General features: G+C 40.5%; 1 protein-coding gene across 2 annotated transcripts in view; it reads right to left on the bottom strand.

The window, feature by feature from the left end:
* The window catches only part of IDH3A (isocitrate dehydrogenase (NAD(+)) 3 catalytic subunit alpha), a 637,839-nt gene that overhangs the window by 374,478 nt on the left and 245,003 nt on the right, over window positions 1–18,358 (bottom strand). For both annotated transcript variants that reach the window (XM_044077799.1, XM_044077800.1), the window contains exon 5: window positions 15,204–15,391. In XM_044077799.1, the coding sequence (XP_043933734.1) occupies window positions 15,204–15,391 (188 nt within the window). The remainder of the gene's footprint in view (window positions 1–15,203; window positions 15,392–18,358) is intronic.

Genomic DNA, 18,358 nt, shown 5'->3' with positions numbered 1-18,358 from the left:
GGGTTCAGGAAGCCTCTGCAAAAACATCTTCCACCACATCCAGAACAGGAGGTATAGCTAAAGGCCTATGCTGGGGTAGAAACAAAAATTCCCTAAGCCTTTTCCTGGAATCAGAGAAATCTTGACCTTCCCATTTAAAATGCTCCCTCATGGAATGAAGAGTCGCTGAAATAGAAAAATCCTCAGGAGGAGAAGCCGAAGGAGTAGAATCATCTACATCAGAATCAGAATAAGGAGGATACTCCTGTAAGTCTTCAGCCGAAGACTCAGAAGCCTCGAACACTGCTCAAAACTCTCAAGCTCAGGTTCCACCCTAGGCCTCTTATCAGGAGGGGCATAGAACCTCTAATCATAGTAATCAAATCTTCTGCCATTTTAAGCATATGTTTCTTAGGCAGAGACCCTGAAGAACTAGGAGAGACACCCACTGAAGTTAAACCTGGCCTGCCTCTCGAAGAAGCCTTGGAAACAGAAGGGAGGGCCTAACCACCTTAGGAAGGGAGGGAGAACAGCTACCTGAGAAGCCCCTTCAGCCTGGCCTACCTCCTGAGAGGACACATCTTGTAACAGTAAAGTCTCTCCCTGAGACTCCAAAGAAACTTCTGGCAGAACCTCCGGCTCCACGAGCCCTCTAAAGAACCGGCGTCCGGGACAGGCGGTTCTTCCAACCTAGGCTTTGCTGCTTTGTCCTTGCGCTTTTTAGCCGAAGCGGGCGTCGGCGCATCCGGCGGCATTTTATAATTACAACGCTTCCCAAAACTAACCTGGCACAGTCTAATCTTCTCTTTATAGTGCGTTTGTTAAATCTAGCACAAGAGCGACATCCAACAACGTCGTGCTCAGGCCCTAAGCAAGGTATACACAAGGTATGGTAATCCCTATGAGGTATCTGTTTCCCACAAGAAATACAGTTATTCACTTTTTCTGACATCCGGTTAAATACTGAGGCAAGAAAAAAACAAAATATTCCCCAACGGGGTACTTAGCCAACTTGATTCGGTCTGAAACTCCGACTTCAGAAAATTTCAGAACGCCAACCTGCACTCGCAATACTGCTTCTGCATCGGACCATGCAGCAAAAAAGACTGAGGATATGACGTCGGTCATGCGCATTTGTACCCTGACGTCAGACTAATGCGCCTTGACCGACGTCTGCCTTATACTTTGGTATTTGAGCCGACTGGGACAGCGGACTACCCCAAGTGTTAGGACTGCAGCAATGTGAGATGAAGAACATCTGAGGTAATCCGAGCCAACCATTAAGCACCAAAAGACAGAAAGAAACTACTGACCAAACTGCAGAAGTGTGTGAACCAAAAACTCCACAATAAAACCACTGGCATGTTGATGCTGTAAAAAATGCTGGTAGTCCAGAAGGTAAAGCAAACAAGTTTATTGTAAGACAAAATAAAGATGGTAAGCGCTTTCGTCCTTAACAAAAGAACTTCATCAGACAAATTAAAATCAAACACAGAACACTTTTTAAAAACTCCCATGGGGGAGTGGCTATTATCATGTGATGCACAAAGGGAGTCTTTAAAAAGTGTTCTGTGTTTGATTTTAATTTGTCTGATGAAGTTCTTTTGTTAAGGACGAAAGCGCTTACCAGCTTTCTTTTGTCTTGCAATAAACTTGTTTGCTTTACCTTGTGGACTACCAGCATTTTTTACAGCATCAACATACCAGTGGTTTTAATTGGAGCCAATGTCGGAGATGAAGAGGATGTCATTGGAGCCGAAGGAACCACTAATCGGAGCATCCATGGACTCCGGCTCCAAGCTAAGCATAGTCGGAGGAGGAATCTAAATTGAAGCGGATGGAGCCGAAGCCTGTTGAGGCAGGCTCGAAAGCATTTTAGCAAGGGCCTGTGACTTCAGCAAACTACTGACCACTCTCTCCACATCCTGATCTGATAACCTCGAGGATCAAGAGGAGTGGGAAGATGAGCGATGACTGGTCTTGCTTTGAAGTAAAGGTGATTGTGGCACTGAGCGAATCGGCCCCAATGAAGGGGAGACCTAGCTCGTTTGTGGTTCCGAGACGGCTCCAAAGTAATAGCTGCAGCCGACAGAGGAGTAGTCTTGTCAGTGCCAGAGGGCACCGACACACTTGGTTTGTCAAGCTCACCGGTCGGTTCCGAACATGGAGCCGACTGCTTGACTGGTTTCGAAAGTTTCACTGGCTGAGATGTTTTAGCCGGAGAATCCTGTTTTAATAATCCATGGAGGATAAGCTTGTTTTTCCGCTCCTGCAGAACCCTTGGACTAAAGGCATGACAAATAAAACAAGAGTCCTGCAGGTGCAGAGCCCCCAAGCAGTAAACACAACATGTGTGCCCATCTGTCAGAGACATCTTCTGACAGCATGAGTCGCACTTTTTGAACCCTGAGGTTTTAACTTCCTTGGACATTGTAAGAAAAAAGTAAGGAAGTAACACACAAACAGACACTACAAAAATAAAAATTATATTAATAAAAACCTTAAAAGGAGAGCCTCTAACTTAAACGGCTGTCCTTAAGGGGGGGAGGGAGGGAAGAACTCTCTAACTTAAACGAGTTCAGGTAAAAAAAAAAACAGAAGGCCTAGCGACTAAGAGGCGACAGCCAACACAGCAGAAAAAACACAGCAAAGGACGGATAAGGGGTGTAGGACTAAATAAACATACAAACTACTATAAAACGGTGAAAAAGATACTACTTTTCAAGTAAATTATTGAACTTTAAGCAGAGAAACAAGTTGTACTAAGCCTAAGCCAGTATTGACGTAACCTCGCAGCTGAAGCCGCAAACGAGATCTGGGTAGCTGATGCTGGACATTCTGGGATAAGGGGTAGCCTCGAGCCAATAAAGAGCTCTCGAGCTATAGTAAGTGGCTGAGTCAGAGCAGAGGATCGGCTCCGAACCCATCCAGCAAGAACAAAGGCGAGATTGGACAACTTAACATTGAATGCGCCCTCAGTTCAGAAGAAAATGATCTAAGGGAAGAGTTGCCTGATTTAAGAGAGATGAATAATCATATTAAGATTGATGAAAGAAACAGATTACAGGAAATAAATAAGACTCAAAACATTAGAAGTCTGATAAAACAGATGAACAAAGTAATTAACAACAGAAATTCGTGGGATATAACAGAAGTAAATAGGATATATTACTGTGCAGTTATATTAATAACAGCTAAAGTCTTACCACAAAAACAGAGCAATAAGGGAAAGAAAAGGAGGAAATGAAATGCCACCATAGAAGCACCAAATAGAGAAAACTATAAAGCAATTAAAACAAGAAGTATTACTGTTGGAAGAGTACAGAACAGGGAACAGATAAACAAACATACTTAGAAAGATACACATGAAGCAATGTGCAGTATCAGAATAGACCAGGATGCATCATACACTACTGCACATAATAAACTAAAGATATCAGCATAGGCAGAACAACTTAACAAATGCAGATAAATATAAAGGAAAAGTACAAAATAAGCAATTTATTGATAAACCAAAAAGTTTTATAGAGAATTAGGAAACAAAGCAAAAGGAATAGAACCACCACCAAAAAAAGGAGAAATATCTATGAAGACCCTGTGGAACATAAAGATGCTGGATGGATACAAGTAGTATAAGAAAGACTGACATTCAAATGTACAGCATATGAAATGGGACGAAGTAATGGCCAGAGAAACTGAAACAAAAGTAAGAAAAGCTCCTAAATGGAAAATCCCCAGGCCCAGATGTAGTACCAAACATCTGGCTAAAAGTATTAACATCTTTACATGAATATTTATCCAAAGAACTGTTTATATTACTACTACAGAATCCCTATCCCAAATGGACACCAGCTTGGTTAACAGGAAAAATGATACTCCTCCTCAAGAGCAAACCTGCAAACTAGCCCCAAAACTATAGACCAATAACTTGCCTTCTGATGATGTAAAAACCACATACTGGAATTGATGTCGACAGAGCTTATAGTCAATTAGAAGAAAACTAAATCATGGCAATAGAACAAAAGGTTAACCAAAGAAAGTCATAAGGAACAAAGGATCATTTGTTTTTAAATAAAGCCATAATGGATAATTGGAAAGAATCTAAGTATGTCAAGGATAGATTATAAAAAAAAGCATTTGACAGCATCACATTCATGGATAAAGGAGTGCTTACAGATGACTGAGGTTTCTTTTTGGGGGTAAAGTCTTGGCTAGGCTTGTAAGGGCCCAGGGCCATTAGCCTAGTAACCTCCTAATGATCCTATGTATAAGATACACCCTACCTTGATCAATTACTTTACAATAACCATGAAACAGTGGCAAACCACTCTGCAGCTAAGCCATGATAAAGGACAGATTATTATCCCAGGAATAAAAATTCAAAGGGAGATATTGCAGGGTGACTGTCACCACTCTTTTGCCTTGGCCTTAACCCATTAAGCTGTCTACTTAAACGATTAGGTCATGGCTACCCTTTGGTTCCCAGAAAACAACCAACTGTAAAAAAAACCCTCATCTACTTTTTGTGGATGACTTAAAACTGCACAGTTTATCAGATAAGAAGTTGAAGGCACCACTGCAACTGGTTAAAATGTTCTCAGATGATGCAAGAATGTCATTTGGTCTTGACAAATGTGCAAATGCAACATTTAAAGCAGGAAAGCTGCAGTACCAAGACAATATCAGTCTGGGACATGAATCTGATGCAAAGGAACGTAAGCAGGAGGGAGTACAGAAATATCCGGGAACTCATGGACTGCCAATAAAACATGAACAAATGAAAAGTAAGGAGTACTTCAGAAGACTAAAATTAATACTGTAAACAGCCCTGACATGTAGGAACAAAGTCCAGGCTATAAACGACTTGCTCTTCCTGTTCTTACAGTTTTGGAGTTATTGATTAGCCCCAAAAGGTACTTGATCAACTGGACAGGAAAATAAGAAAAATGCTTCACTGCTATAAAATGATATATAAAAATCAGTGTATAGCAAGATTATACATTCCTCATTCTGAAAAAGGTATGGGCCTTCTTGAAATTGATTAAATGCATAGATCTGCAATCGTAGGATTGCATACATATCTGCTTATGTCACCAGATCCAAACACAGTGAAAGTTTTAAAACATAAGGAAAACAAGTCTAAGATGACTTCCCTGCTTAGTTAAGCAGAAGCATAGCACTGTCCAGTGGGAATGGACAAAAATCAGGCAGTAAGTGAAATGTTCACAGGTTCAAAGGTGTGTACCTAGGCTAATGGCCCTGGAGCCTTTGCAAGCCTAGCCCATAGGATTACCCTGGCATCGTGCCACCAGACCTTAGTTCCCAGTGCCTCTGTCGAGTAAAGCCACTGGAGTGATCCCTGGGGGTGAATTTTCTATTTCCCATCCACTCATCAAGATTTCTCTTTAAGAAATGTGGCAAAGAAGAAGAAATAATATAACGAGAAGGACCAGATGAGAAGGCAAGAAATGTGGAAAAGGCATAAATATAGTAGTAAGTACAGAAAACTCCTGCAATAACCTCATGTCAATCAGGATCTGATGCAGGAATGGTTATGGAGAGGTGAATTTAAACCAAAAGATGAAAGGTTAATATTGGCGGCCCATCAATACCGTATTACGTACACATTGGTTTACAAAGTCCATTGAACATGTGGGAGAAACAGACAAATACAGGTACTGTAAAACAGAACTGGAAACGGTTGCACATCTTGTTGCTGGGTATAAGACAGCCTATATACTGAAAGGCATAATACTGTGACAAGACAGTTTCATTGGAGATTGTGTAAACATTACAAAACTGAAGTAGCTGAGAAGCACTGGAAACATGAGCCACAAAGCATTACAGGGAATAAGGTTTAGATCACATACGATCATCCACTACCAACAGTTCAGAAAATAGATGTGAGAAAACCAGATATATTAGACCACGAAAAGAAGACAAAAGTCACACTGATCATTGAAATTGCAATACCCAGTGATTACAGTGTCCTATGGACACAGAGACACAAAGTCATAAAATACCAGGACTTGCAGGAGGATACCCATACAGTTCCAATTGTAATAGCAGCAATGGGTCGCATAAATAAAAAAGAATTTACAGTTGTATTTAGATATGCTACCGATATATGCAACTTCATATGAATTACAGGAGTTGTCAATTCTGGGCACACTGCGGATGCTGCGCAAAGCACTTTTGGCTAACATCAAAGACAAAATACTAATTTCATGAACTTTAATTATATTTTCACTTAGGAATGGTGGCCAATCTCATCATGGTACTAGAAACCCAAAAGACTCGGAGAAATTAAACAGAGAGAATGATTTTGATCAACATGAAAATTAGAAATGGCTGCCAGCTGCACTTTGTTAGTAAAGTAGCTTGTCCCGACTGAAAAAGACCAGCTAAGAACTACAAAACTGCATTCACAGGAGGTGAGAGAGATCCAGGCCTTAACAGATAGCCCAAACGCTTTCTATTTACTGCAATACATTTTCGTGGTGGAAGACATTTGAGAACAGGAAGTAATATGCATATCTCTGGACAACAGCTTGGAATTTCTGGCCATCACACGTAAAAATCTACTGCCAATCATTTAGCGGACCGGAGTTCCGCTGTGGCGACCCCTAACCTAAGACACAACAACAACAACAACTAGAAGTGGAAGAACCAAGCAGTCAGTTTGAGAGATTTGGGGATAGGCTGGCTCAATGAATGTGAGATTAGATCTGGAACTGGATCTAGAGACTGGGGGGGGGGGGGGGGGGCAAATTATGCAAGGTTACATGCACTGCTCTAGTCTGTCCACTACTCCAAACTCTCTATTCAGAGGATGGATAGGTGTACTCTCCTTTCCTTTCTGGTGGCTGTGGCTACTATAATGGCATTGACCACAGGCCCCTTGCTCTAATGTCCCCTGTCCTTGAGTGGAACCAAAACCTTTGTCTGGTATTCTAGGGATAGGCTCCACTACATCCAGCTCTCTCCACGCCATCCTAGACACAAACTCTACTAGGGCATTTGGCAGGGATACCATCCAGGACATGGAAGAGTATGCATCAAAGGTCTCAAGAAACACTAATGCCTCAGGGAAAGGTCTTCAGTGGTCTGACCTTCCCCTGCCTCAACAATTCTAACAGATTGTCAAATGGGTTGGCAGCACAGGGAGATTTCGGGCAACCTTAGCCATTATTAAGGTTAATGTCCTCCATCAGTTATTCCTGACAGGAAATCTAAGTGCCTCCACTGGGACTGTTAAAGGCCTTGTGTTGCAGGCTGTCCCTGACCAACATGATGCTTGACAGAAGATCCAAGAAAACAGGAAGATCAGGCTAGATCTGATACAGAATGTGATTCTGCAACCCCTGAATGGGATCTAATCCTTGCCACAAACTCAAAATCCAACACTGAGACCAGACGATTAAGGATGGACCTCCTCAGACCTGAAGTTCACGGGGAATTACGAAGCCTGATTCAAGAAGTCCAAAGCAGAGGCCCCAAGGGGCAGAGACATCCCCAAAAACTTCAAAGTCAACCTCGACCTCAACCCACTGGCCCCAAACTACCAGCTTTAAGATGAAGACGGCTCCAAAAAAAGTTGAAGTCAAATGCATCAAGGTCATAGATGGGGCCAAAGGCAAAGTAAGTGAGGGAATCATGTGGACTGGAGTCAGATCCAGGAACGCCAGAGCTGAAATGCAGACCAGTGAAGGAGAAACAATAAAAAGAGATAAGCTAGCTTTCATCGCCCTCACAGCAGAGTGGGGGGAATGACCCCAAATCAGTCTAGGCCTTCAATATCTAAATCTACTTCCCTAATTCCCTAGGAGTATCTCACTGATCATGAGGATGCCCTAGGCAACTTAGCAGGCTGATGCAAGGGTATGACAAACTCCTGGACTTAAACCAAGGGAGACTGGACCCAAGTGGGTGACAGTTCCATTGAAAACACCAGTTCCAGGGTGAATGCATTCCATGACCTGTGATCAGTACTGAGGTGGATCAGACACCAAAGCCAACAAAAGGATTCGGGCACCCAAGCACCAGAAACTATGCGATTCCAACACTGGAGCCAAAGAAACGTATGGTCTTGGGGTCTTCTGTACTGGTCCATTCAACGTTCCACAATCAGTGGATCTTTTCCTGGAGTCATTTTCCTTTTACTCTTATCTATCTCTGTCCTTCTCTCTATCTTTTTGGACATCTCTAAGGTCTTCTTAGCAGGAGAAGCAGCAGAGGGGGGCTAGCAGTAACAGCAGACGTGGGAAGAAGCCCTTTCACATCAAATTTAGAGTGCCTGTCAGCCAAGACCCTGGACCCAACAGAGGTCCAAGCCTCAAATTCCTAGTCTAAGTGGACAACCCCCAGAAAGTACACACGTCAATCACTTGAATCCTGCGGGAACAGCTTACGACCATGATCAATACATTTTTTTTAATACCTTAATTTTTTTTTCGGTCATAAAGACAGAAACCAAGAAACAGTCCTACCACACCAAAAACTAATTGAAACACATTTACAGAACAGGGGACCCCTATGGCTTAAACAGTGCACGTGCACACAGACAGACAGAAACAGTGCACGTGCACACAGACAGACAGACACAGACAGAGAGAGAGAGATGGAGAGACACAGAGACTCACACAAACAGACACACACAGACGGAGACACAAACAGAGACACAGAGAGACAGAGACACAGACACACAGACCCACACACAGAGACAGACCCACACACAGACAGAGACAGACCCACACAGACAAACACAGAAAGACACACACAGACACACAGAGACACAGACACACAGACACACAGGCACACAGGCACATAGGCACACAGACACACAGGCACACAGGCACACAGGCACACAGGCACACAGGCACACAGACAAACAGGCACACAGACAAACAGGCACACAGACAAACACAGACAGACAGACAAACACAGACAGACAGACAAACACAGACAGACAGACAAACACAGACAGACAGAGTTCTGAAGCCTATAAACAGCCAAAACACCTATCCACCAAAGACTTTTAACTATCTAGAGAAAATATTTAAACAAAAGAAAAAATGCAGGCGCAGTCCAGTAACAATAAAGGCTTTCCTCTTCTGTTAATGGAAATTGTTCCTCAGTAGTATACCAAAGTCCAACCAATCAATAATTCTAAATTCCAGTTTATTGTTGTACTAATAATAAAAATAAAAATAAATAAAAATCCAGATAAATTCCTGACTTGTGGAATAATCTGGAATTTATCTGGAATTTTATTTATTTTTATTTTTATTATTAGTACAACAATAAACTGGAATTTAGAATTATTGATTGGTTGGACTTTGGTATACTACTGAGGAACAATTTCCATTAACAGAAGAGGAAAGCCTTTATTGTTAATGGACTGCACCTGCATTTTTTCTTTTGTTTGAATTTGTGAGCTATTTCTGGTATCTAGAGAAAATATTTAGGCAGAGGAGAATTAACCTTAAACTCACAATAAACTTGGTAGAAAAAAATACTTTAAGCCGCTTATCTGGTTACAACTTTGGAGACCGATTCCATCATCAAATGTGTCAAACGAAATCTGAGAAGACTGGGTAGAGCAGCTTATTATGGGACAGGAGTTTGAGCTTTGGCTCCATCATTCTAATTGTTGGCCTCCGATCCAATAATCCACAGACTGACATGGACGGAAAAGACATCATTTCAATAAATGAATAAACTTGAGTACAGCAAAGGATAAAGTTCCCAGACTTTTCTCTCTAAACAACTTGCATTAAAAGATAGGTAGACACTGTTGTACATGATATGAATGAAGAAAATATAGAACAGCAGCTGGACCACAGGAAAGATCCCTGGTGTCCAGTGGTAGCATAAACAACAAGTCTACTAGTGAACTGCTTTTTGTAACAGTACAGAGTTCAAACATTCTCCCCATTAATTTTGATTTCTGGTGTGTAGTAATCTCCCCATCCATATGTTTGTGATGCTGCAAAATGGGTCTACTTTTCATCTAAATTTCATTTGACTGACACCCATCTGACCAACAACCAACTGACCTAAATTAACCCGAATGCGTGTCCATTTCACCGGCATGTAAGACAGACTTTTTATGGGTTTTCCTTCACCTGTGACTTGCCTGTGATAAAAAGAATTGCTGTAACTTATAGTGCTGACTGTTAGAATTCCGATAGTCATGTAGAAAGTAGTGTTTCTAAATGTGGGTTTTTCTATTTACATTTTTATGGCAAGTATCTAAAGTAATCTGGCGAATGTTTTGTGCGTTCCCAGCAGTAGTGGCAGCATGTAGAGTACTGTAAGGCAAGTTAAAGGTATATGCCCTTTTCCCCACTCTAGTGCAATCCTGGAGTTAGTATATATAATTAAGGGGGGGTGGGCACAGCCCCCCCACCTAGTTTGGTTGTACATTGTCCCGTTTTTGTTCAGAGGGTTAAAGTTCTGGAAAGGGTTAGTTATTGGTGTTCTAAGTGTGCTTGTCTACGGTTTAAGATTTATGATGCTGCAATTCAGCATTGTAAGCGGTCTGTGAAATGGGTGTCAGTCAAATGAGTTTTAGACAAATTAAACTTAGGTCAATTGGGTTCCAGTCAAATGAAATTTAGGTCATGTGAAGTAGACCCTGCAAAATATATGTTCTATTAACTGTTAAGAGACTTTAGGAGGATATTTAAAGACTGCCCCTGGTGTCTTGTGTTCTTCCCCATCTACACATTATTTGCAGAATCATTGCTCTATTAACATTTTATGTGACCTAGACTATCCATGGTGTCTAGTGCCCACTCCCCAAATACTGTAGGATTTGCTGTTTAGTCTAGAGGAGTTTGGAGGCATGATTCTCTGAACTGTTCAGCTGTGTAAATGCCTTACTGCAGGCATTTCCACGGTACAGAACACGGCTAATTAATATATGCTGCACCCCTGGAATGACTCTTTAGCATCCGCAGTAGGCCACAAAGACAGCCCACCAAAATACTACACTTCTTCCTGATACAGTACTGAGACAGGCTCATCACCAAATCAGAAATGGTTAATGCCAGCAGTAAAAACAGCTTACCTCTGGCAGTAACGTTTCTGAATCCAAGTCTAATTATCCTAGGGCTAAGAAGAGATTTTAAATAGGTGGTCTACTTTAGATCTCAAAAGGTTACTTTCAGCCGGTCATGAAACTATGTTGTTACAGTAATTTGTTGCATTATACAATACTGTATATTTGCTCAATACTGTCCTGGACAAGGTCAGGATTAGATAATGTAAACATAATTTCAATTAATTAGGTGTGTACATGTAAAAGTATATCTGTTATCAAATATGTGGTTTATATAACTGGAATATTTAATTCTAATAGTCTCTAGTTAAGCAGAATGTTACTGCACATCCTCTACTTGTTATTAGGATCATTAAATTAATTTGCAATCTTGGAACTGTTGTGAATGTTAATTTGGAGTACAATAAACAAGCCAGCACAGGGATGATATTTATAAGCAGTAGTTAAGAACCTGTCCAACCAATCTTACTAAACCTCTTCAAAAAGTTTAATGCCATGGTACAGCACTAGCAGTGGTAATATTTAAATCTAATATAATCCAGTTAGCATATTATCTGTTTTTTTGTTCAAATTACCGGTTACATTTTTAAACACAGTATCTTAAATTACATTGTTTGCCTCACTTCCCTGGTGCATTCAGTAGGCAAAGCTGGGGTGAGAGGCTAACAGCTGATAAACTGCTTTCTATATGTATATGGTTATTTTTGCTGCTGTTTACTCAAACAAACCTAATATCTCATGTCATTACATGCTTTATATGACATTTCTATGAAGCTGTTTGCAGTTTCTTTCACGGTTCCGAATGCCACTAGTGCACTTCTGCAGTCTGGCACCTCTTCATGGATCAAGTGATGTGGGGTCCTAAGATGCAATGTGTTTGGTCTATACTGCGATGTCAGGTTCAGTATGACTTTGCCAGAGTTAAGGACAATATGAGGAGGGACTGCATTCGTTTGAAGATCTGAATACTTTTCAAGGTTGCTCGGTGTAGCTGTACTATATAGAGTACTTTGTATCAATGCTGCTGTACTGCTACCAATATGTCTTACCACTTTGGATGCATTCCCTAAAGGCTGTCAAACTAAAACAGTGCTTGAATGGAATGTCATTTTGTTCGTTTACTTTAAAATCTCAGTCTAGCCTAGGTTACTGAATACACTTACTGGTGGCAGCCTGGTTTAACTGGCGAAGCTTTTGTTAAATATCATAGTAAATATTCATTACTCTAGATTTACCACCATTTGTTCTGTGGACAGATTTAGGTCAATTATCAGCTTTACAAACTCGTACTTGGTGACCAAAAACTTCAGAATAAGCAGTATGCTATGATAAAATTTTGCTTCTTCTTCTTCTTTCGGCTTTTCCCGGTTAGGGGTCGCCACAGCGGATCACTGTGCGCTCATGATTGGCAGTGGAGTTTTACCGTGTCGAGTTGCCAGCCCGGCGCCCAACCTTCCACAGAAGGCACACACATGCACGCACTCATGCCTATGGCAAATTTAGTGTGTCCAATCCACCTACAGCATGTCTTTGAGATGTGGGAGGAAACCGGAGCACCCGGAGGAAACCCACGCGACCACAGGAAGGACATGCAGACTCCGCACAGAAGGCACCCCAGCTGAGGATCGAACCGGAGAACTTCTTGCTGTGAGGCGGCAACGCTAACCGCTGCACCACCGTGGCCGCCCCATGATAACATTGTGCTAAATTACAATAATTCAACATTTTATATTTTCCGATGTTTGTTTAGAGGGGGTAGTAAATGTATGGATTAGAAGTAGGATACAGAGGAAGTTCCATGATGGTTCTCACTTCCTGGATGGTTGCAGTTGCCATCCACCTCACTTGATAAAGTGACTACCACATGGAGAGTTGGCACAGGTTAAAAGGTTATGTAGTGATAATGAGGAATTAGACATAATTAGTTAAAACTGCAATGATGTTTATTGAGAGAGGATATAATAAAGAAACAGTAACGGCCTTTCTACAAAGGGTAGAAGACAGGGATGTTACATAAGACAGATATAAGAAAGAATATGGAGACCAAGGAAGGAATATAACAAGATCTGAGAAAAAAAACAAAACGATTCATCTAGTTACTACTCATGAACTGTTAAGTGAGGAAGTTGTGAAAGCCATACGGTATTATTGGGACTTTCTTTTTAAGTTTAAGGAATTTGTTAATTTACATAGGTTTCCTTTGTTCTCCTTCCATAGAGGAAGGAATATAAAAGATAGAATAGCTCATAGTAAATTTTCAGCCCCTGTTAATAAAATAAGTAAAATCTTTATTTTTTTTCCTTGTGGTAGGAATTGTGCATAAATAAGCTCATAGTTAGAAGTTTTGATAGAATTAATGGACATTTTAATGTGAATGGTAGACTTTGTTGTGATTCAGAACATATTGTGCATGCTCTGAAATGCCCTTGCAATATGTTTTACATTGGGGACAGCAAGAGGGCTTTCAAGTTAAAGTTGCAAGAACATGTTAGAGATATAAAAAAATAGTAATCTTGAAAGCTCTCTTGTAAGACATTTTATGAAGTTTCATAATGAGAAACTGGAGGAGTTGCAGGGTACAATTTTGGAAGAAAAATTGGGTAAAAAGATATATATATATATATATATATATATATATACACACACACACACACACACACACATATATATATATATATATATATATATATATATATATATATATATAGCTCTACTTTGTTTCATTGAAAGCTCATTTCACTCAATTTGAATTCACCCTGACCAAATTGCTGAAAGCTCAAATTACTGAAAACTCATTTCACCAAATCTCATTTCACTGAAGTGAAGTACTGGCACTGTCTAGAGTACTGTAAGGCAAGTAAAAGGTACACGCCCTTTTCCCTACTGTAGTGCGATCCTGGAGTTAGTATATATAGTTAGGGGGGGTGGGGGGGCACAGCCCCCCACATTAGGGAGTGTGGGTGGTGTAACCCCTACCTAGTTTGGTTTTATATTATATTTCACCTAAAGCTTCAAAACAATACATTTTAAACCACAAACAAGCATACTTACAACACCAATGACTAACTCTTTCCAGAAGACAATATATACCCAAACTAATTGGGGGGCTATGCCCCCCACACCCCCAATGTGGGGGGCTGTGCCTCCTATACCCCCCAACTATATATACTAACGCCAGGATCGCACTATGGTGAGGAAAAGGGCATATACCTTTTACTTGCCTTACAGTACTGTATACAGTGTCAGTACTTCACTTCAGTGAAATGGGATTCGGTGAAATGAGTTTTAAGTAATTTGGTCAGGGTGAAATGAAATTCAGTGAAATGAGCTTTCAATGAAACAAAGTAGACCTATATATATATATATATATATATATATATATATATATATATATATATATATATATATATATATGTGTGTGTGTGTGTGTGTGTGTGAAGAAAAAAGCTCATACACAGAAACTATTTTTATCCTTAAGTATGGTACCCCTGACCCCTGTTGGTATGAATACAGACTGTAACTGGATGGTTTTAATATAATTTTATTGATTGTTTAATGGAATGGAATTATGTACTTAAGAGTGGCATATAAAAGGTTTGTGTGTTAGTGTGAGTTTAACTCCTCTGAAGGCATTTGTTGCCAAGGCGCTAGAGGTATTCTCAATAAAAATTTTTTTTTTTTATTAATTTGAGCACTGTTCGCTGTCATATTTGTTATTTTTTGCTTGTTTCAGTGCTTTGTGTTTTGTGGTTTATTTAATTCAAAGTTTTCCATTATCTGTATTGCATTGTTTCCTGTGCAGAGCTTAGGAACTAAGCACTGTCAAAAATATGAACAGATACTTCTTTACTAGCTATACAAGAGATAACATATCTAGTAAAAACTACTATATAACAGATTACAGTTGCAATTTCTAGAAAGTATTATATTCTGTATGCCTGCTAAGGGTTATACCCTATGATCAAAGCTGTGATCTGTAAAAAGGCCAGCTCCAGTTTCTCTCTTTTAAGACCATCAGTTAAAACAGATGTTTACCAGAACCATTAAAAGATTCACGGTCAGATTAATTCTTGTCATTACTTTCTCCAAATACTTTTCCTGGAAGTATTTACTGAGGGAAGCAATACAAAAAGATGTCTGGGCCAAGAAGCTGACTTACCACATGTTCAATCCCACTGTACTCTCCTTCTGTGTTCTCACGGATTGTGACAAGATCAACATCAGTATAAGGTGTCTTGTACCCTTCGATGGATACACAGGGTCGAACATTTGCATAAAGATCAAAAGTCTTACGAAGTAACAGGTTCATAGAAGGATGACCAGCAGCAATAGGAGTCTTCAAAGGGCCTGAAACACAAACGAAATGCATTTCACTGCACACCCCCAGATCATCCAGTAATCAGTACTTCAGCAGCAAAGTTAGAACACGATTATGAAAAATAATGGCTAAACGAATGTTATATAAGAAGCTTTCTAATGAATCCAGTAATCAAACATGCAGGTACAACCAACACCACCAGCTGATAGCACTTTGCTATCTAGTTCTCAGAGTGCCACTTTGGGATCCACCAATATTGAAGGTTTTGATGGGTTTCATTCACTGTTACTACATATAGCTGTAGTAACATAAATGTGTGGCTCCACATCCTTACAGCTCTTAACTACAAGATGAAAAGTTATATACTCTACAGAATTAATGCAGATACTGAGGAGTCCTGCACAAGAACCAACAGAGAAATGGCCAGTGGTTCGCAACATGCATAGTATTCCATGCAGTCAGGTTGGAGAAAGTTTGACCTGCTGACTGAAACTGTTGATATTAACTTAGTTTTGTTGACCAGCTAAAATCACTACACAGACTCTGCTGTTTTTCAGGGACAACCTGGCACTTTATGCCTGTACCTCTGGGGACACAGCTTCAAGTTTGCACTCAGGTTGTCGCAGGGCTGGCAAAGGTGGGTTGGGATTGACTTCCTTACTTTTATCCCAAAAGGAAGGGCTACAAGGCAGCTGACCTTTACAGAAGCTTTGGTGAACAACTCCCTTGTACACAATGTGCAAGTCAAAGGGTTTATTTGAAAAGGGAGGCATACACGGTATCATTACACATACTGCATAAGCAGAAAAGAAAAACTAGATAGACCATGCCTAACCTCACTTATGTCAGTTTTATGGCAGACTAACACATATCAGGATAGTGTCCATTCTCTACATATTTTTACTAACAGCTTTATAGCCATATTCACCCAGAGGACGAGTCCCTGTCTGAGTGGCAACCCACAATGCCTGCATAGGCTGGGGTGTACTCTCACTTGGCAACAATGGCAATAAGTTAACAGAGGTCTAGACACTGAAGGTTAATGGAAGAGTGATAGGTGGAGGTGCTGCATCCTAATCGTACTGATTACGAAAAATAAATATATATATATATATGTGTGTGTGTATATATTCAAGTAAGCATCTACTCAGGTGCTGAGAATAACAAACAACAACATAATTCAACTTATGAAAAATCTTCTAATATACAACGTTCCTTTACAACATCTTACTTATGAAGTCATTAAAGCAGAACATTCTTCAAACAATATCTCAGGACACCCAATCACAGGAAACAAGACTTTATGCATTTTATAACAGGATGGTAAACTCAAAGCAGTAATGGGCAATAAGTTAAACAAAATGCAAGCTAAAATGAAAGATTTTCCACAAGGCTCTGCAAAACTGAATCATTAATACTAGCCAAGCCTACAGTACATATACATTTCCAGACAAAACTGCTGTGTTATGCTAGTTTTTAAACAGCACCAAGTGTTATACAAACAAACATGGGTAATGGAAATCAGAGGTCATTAGTTTATTCAACCTGACAACTGCTATTTTCTTGAGTAAAATGTTCACATTTTACTTGCTTATTATCTACCTGTAACATAATTACAAAGCTAATGGCCTCTTCCAACTCCAATGCATCTGTTTTGAAAGGTACTTGGTTAATAAGGACATTATATTTTAAATGTCCTGTGTGACAGAAGGCAAAATGGGTATCAGAATGAGATCTGCTAAATGTGGGTGCCAATGAGTTCAGTTCCAAAATGTTTACTAGGTTAACAACCACAAGGGCCATTTTAAGCCTAGCCATGCATCCCAAATCTCTGGCAAGTTCCGATACCCTTGATAAGTATAAGCAGGGGTTTGGGAGATGAAACATTTACAAGCAGGGGCCTGGGAGATGAACCATTTACAGCTTGCCTGCGTCCATTAGAGACAGGTGCCAAACCAGGGATGAATTTCCTGTTCCCCATCTAATTGTCCAAGTTGCACTTGAATTGGGTTAGGGAGGAACTCTGCTTCACATGGATGGGGAGCCTGTTCTATAAATGGGATAGTCTCTAGGATACATCCCTGTCTCTCCAGCAGGTCCTATTTATATCACAGGCAATGTTTAAGTCTTTAGAATGGGTAGTTCTGGTACTGTTGGTTTCGTGGATATGCAGGAGGTCCACCAGAGTGGGGTCTGACAATGCCATGTATGCCAGGCACAGATCTCTCCTCAAAAGCCTGTATGAGACAGAACAAATATAGAGCCTTCAGGCAGTCTGCTTATGAGATTTTACTTGCACCTTGTATTTTTTTAGTGAGGAACCTCTGTGGACATTCCAGTTGTTGGATATGTCTGGTTAGGTACATACCAAAGGGGGCATTGTACTCAATGATAGGTATGTTGAATGCAGAATACAGTGAAACAACGACTTCCTTGGACTTCAGTGTCATACCTTTGTTTATAAGTTGCACAACATAGAATGATTTCCTTACCACTGTAGACACATGATGGTGAAAGGCTAGATTACTATCTATGTGCGTCCCCAACTCCCTGACTACTGGGTCAACTCTAAGGGGTGTGGTGTCAATATGATAGTTACCAGGGGTGGATGACTACAAAGGATACTATTGTGCATTTCTTGGCATTTAGTTTTAGTCCACGGCACTGACACCAATTGTTTGTCTGTGTCCGTGTGGGATTCAATGACATCTCCTTATCTGCAATCATCTGCAAATATAGTCAGAGACCACTGACAATGGCCTTGACTTCAGAGAAGTAAATGTTAAAAAGGAGCAGTCCAAGAGCTGATCCCTGAGGGACGCCACTCGTGACTGGCCTCTTTGTAGAGGTGGACTCCCCAATTCTATCTTCCTGGGTCCTGTCTGTGAGCCAGTTGGCTATCCACCAGGTGACATACAATTTTGTACCTAACCTCTTGAGTTTGTCAACAATGCCCGAGTCTGGTACTGTTTCAAATGCCTTAGCCAGGTCAAAGT

The sequence above is a fragment of the Protopterus annectens genome, chromosome 7.part0 (genome assembly GCF_019279795.1).
Source record: "Protopterus annectens isolate FY-2018-M chromosome 7.part0, PAN1.0, whole genome shotgun sequence".
Lineage (NCBI taxonomy): Eukaryota > Metazoa > Chordata > Ceratodontiformes > Protopteridae > Protopterus > Protopterus annectens.
Note: the sequence above shows the minus strand (reverse complement) of the source record. Positions and strands in the feature narration are given on the sequence as shown.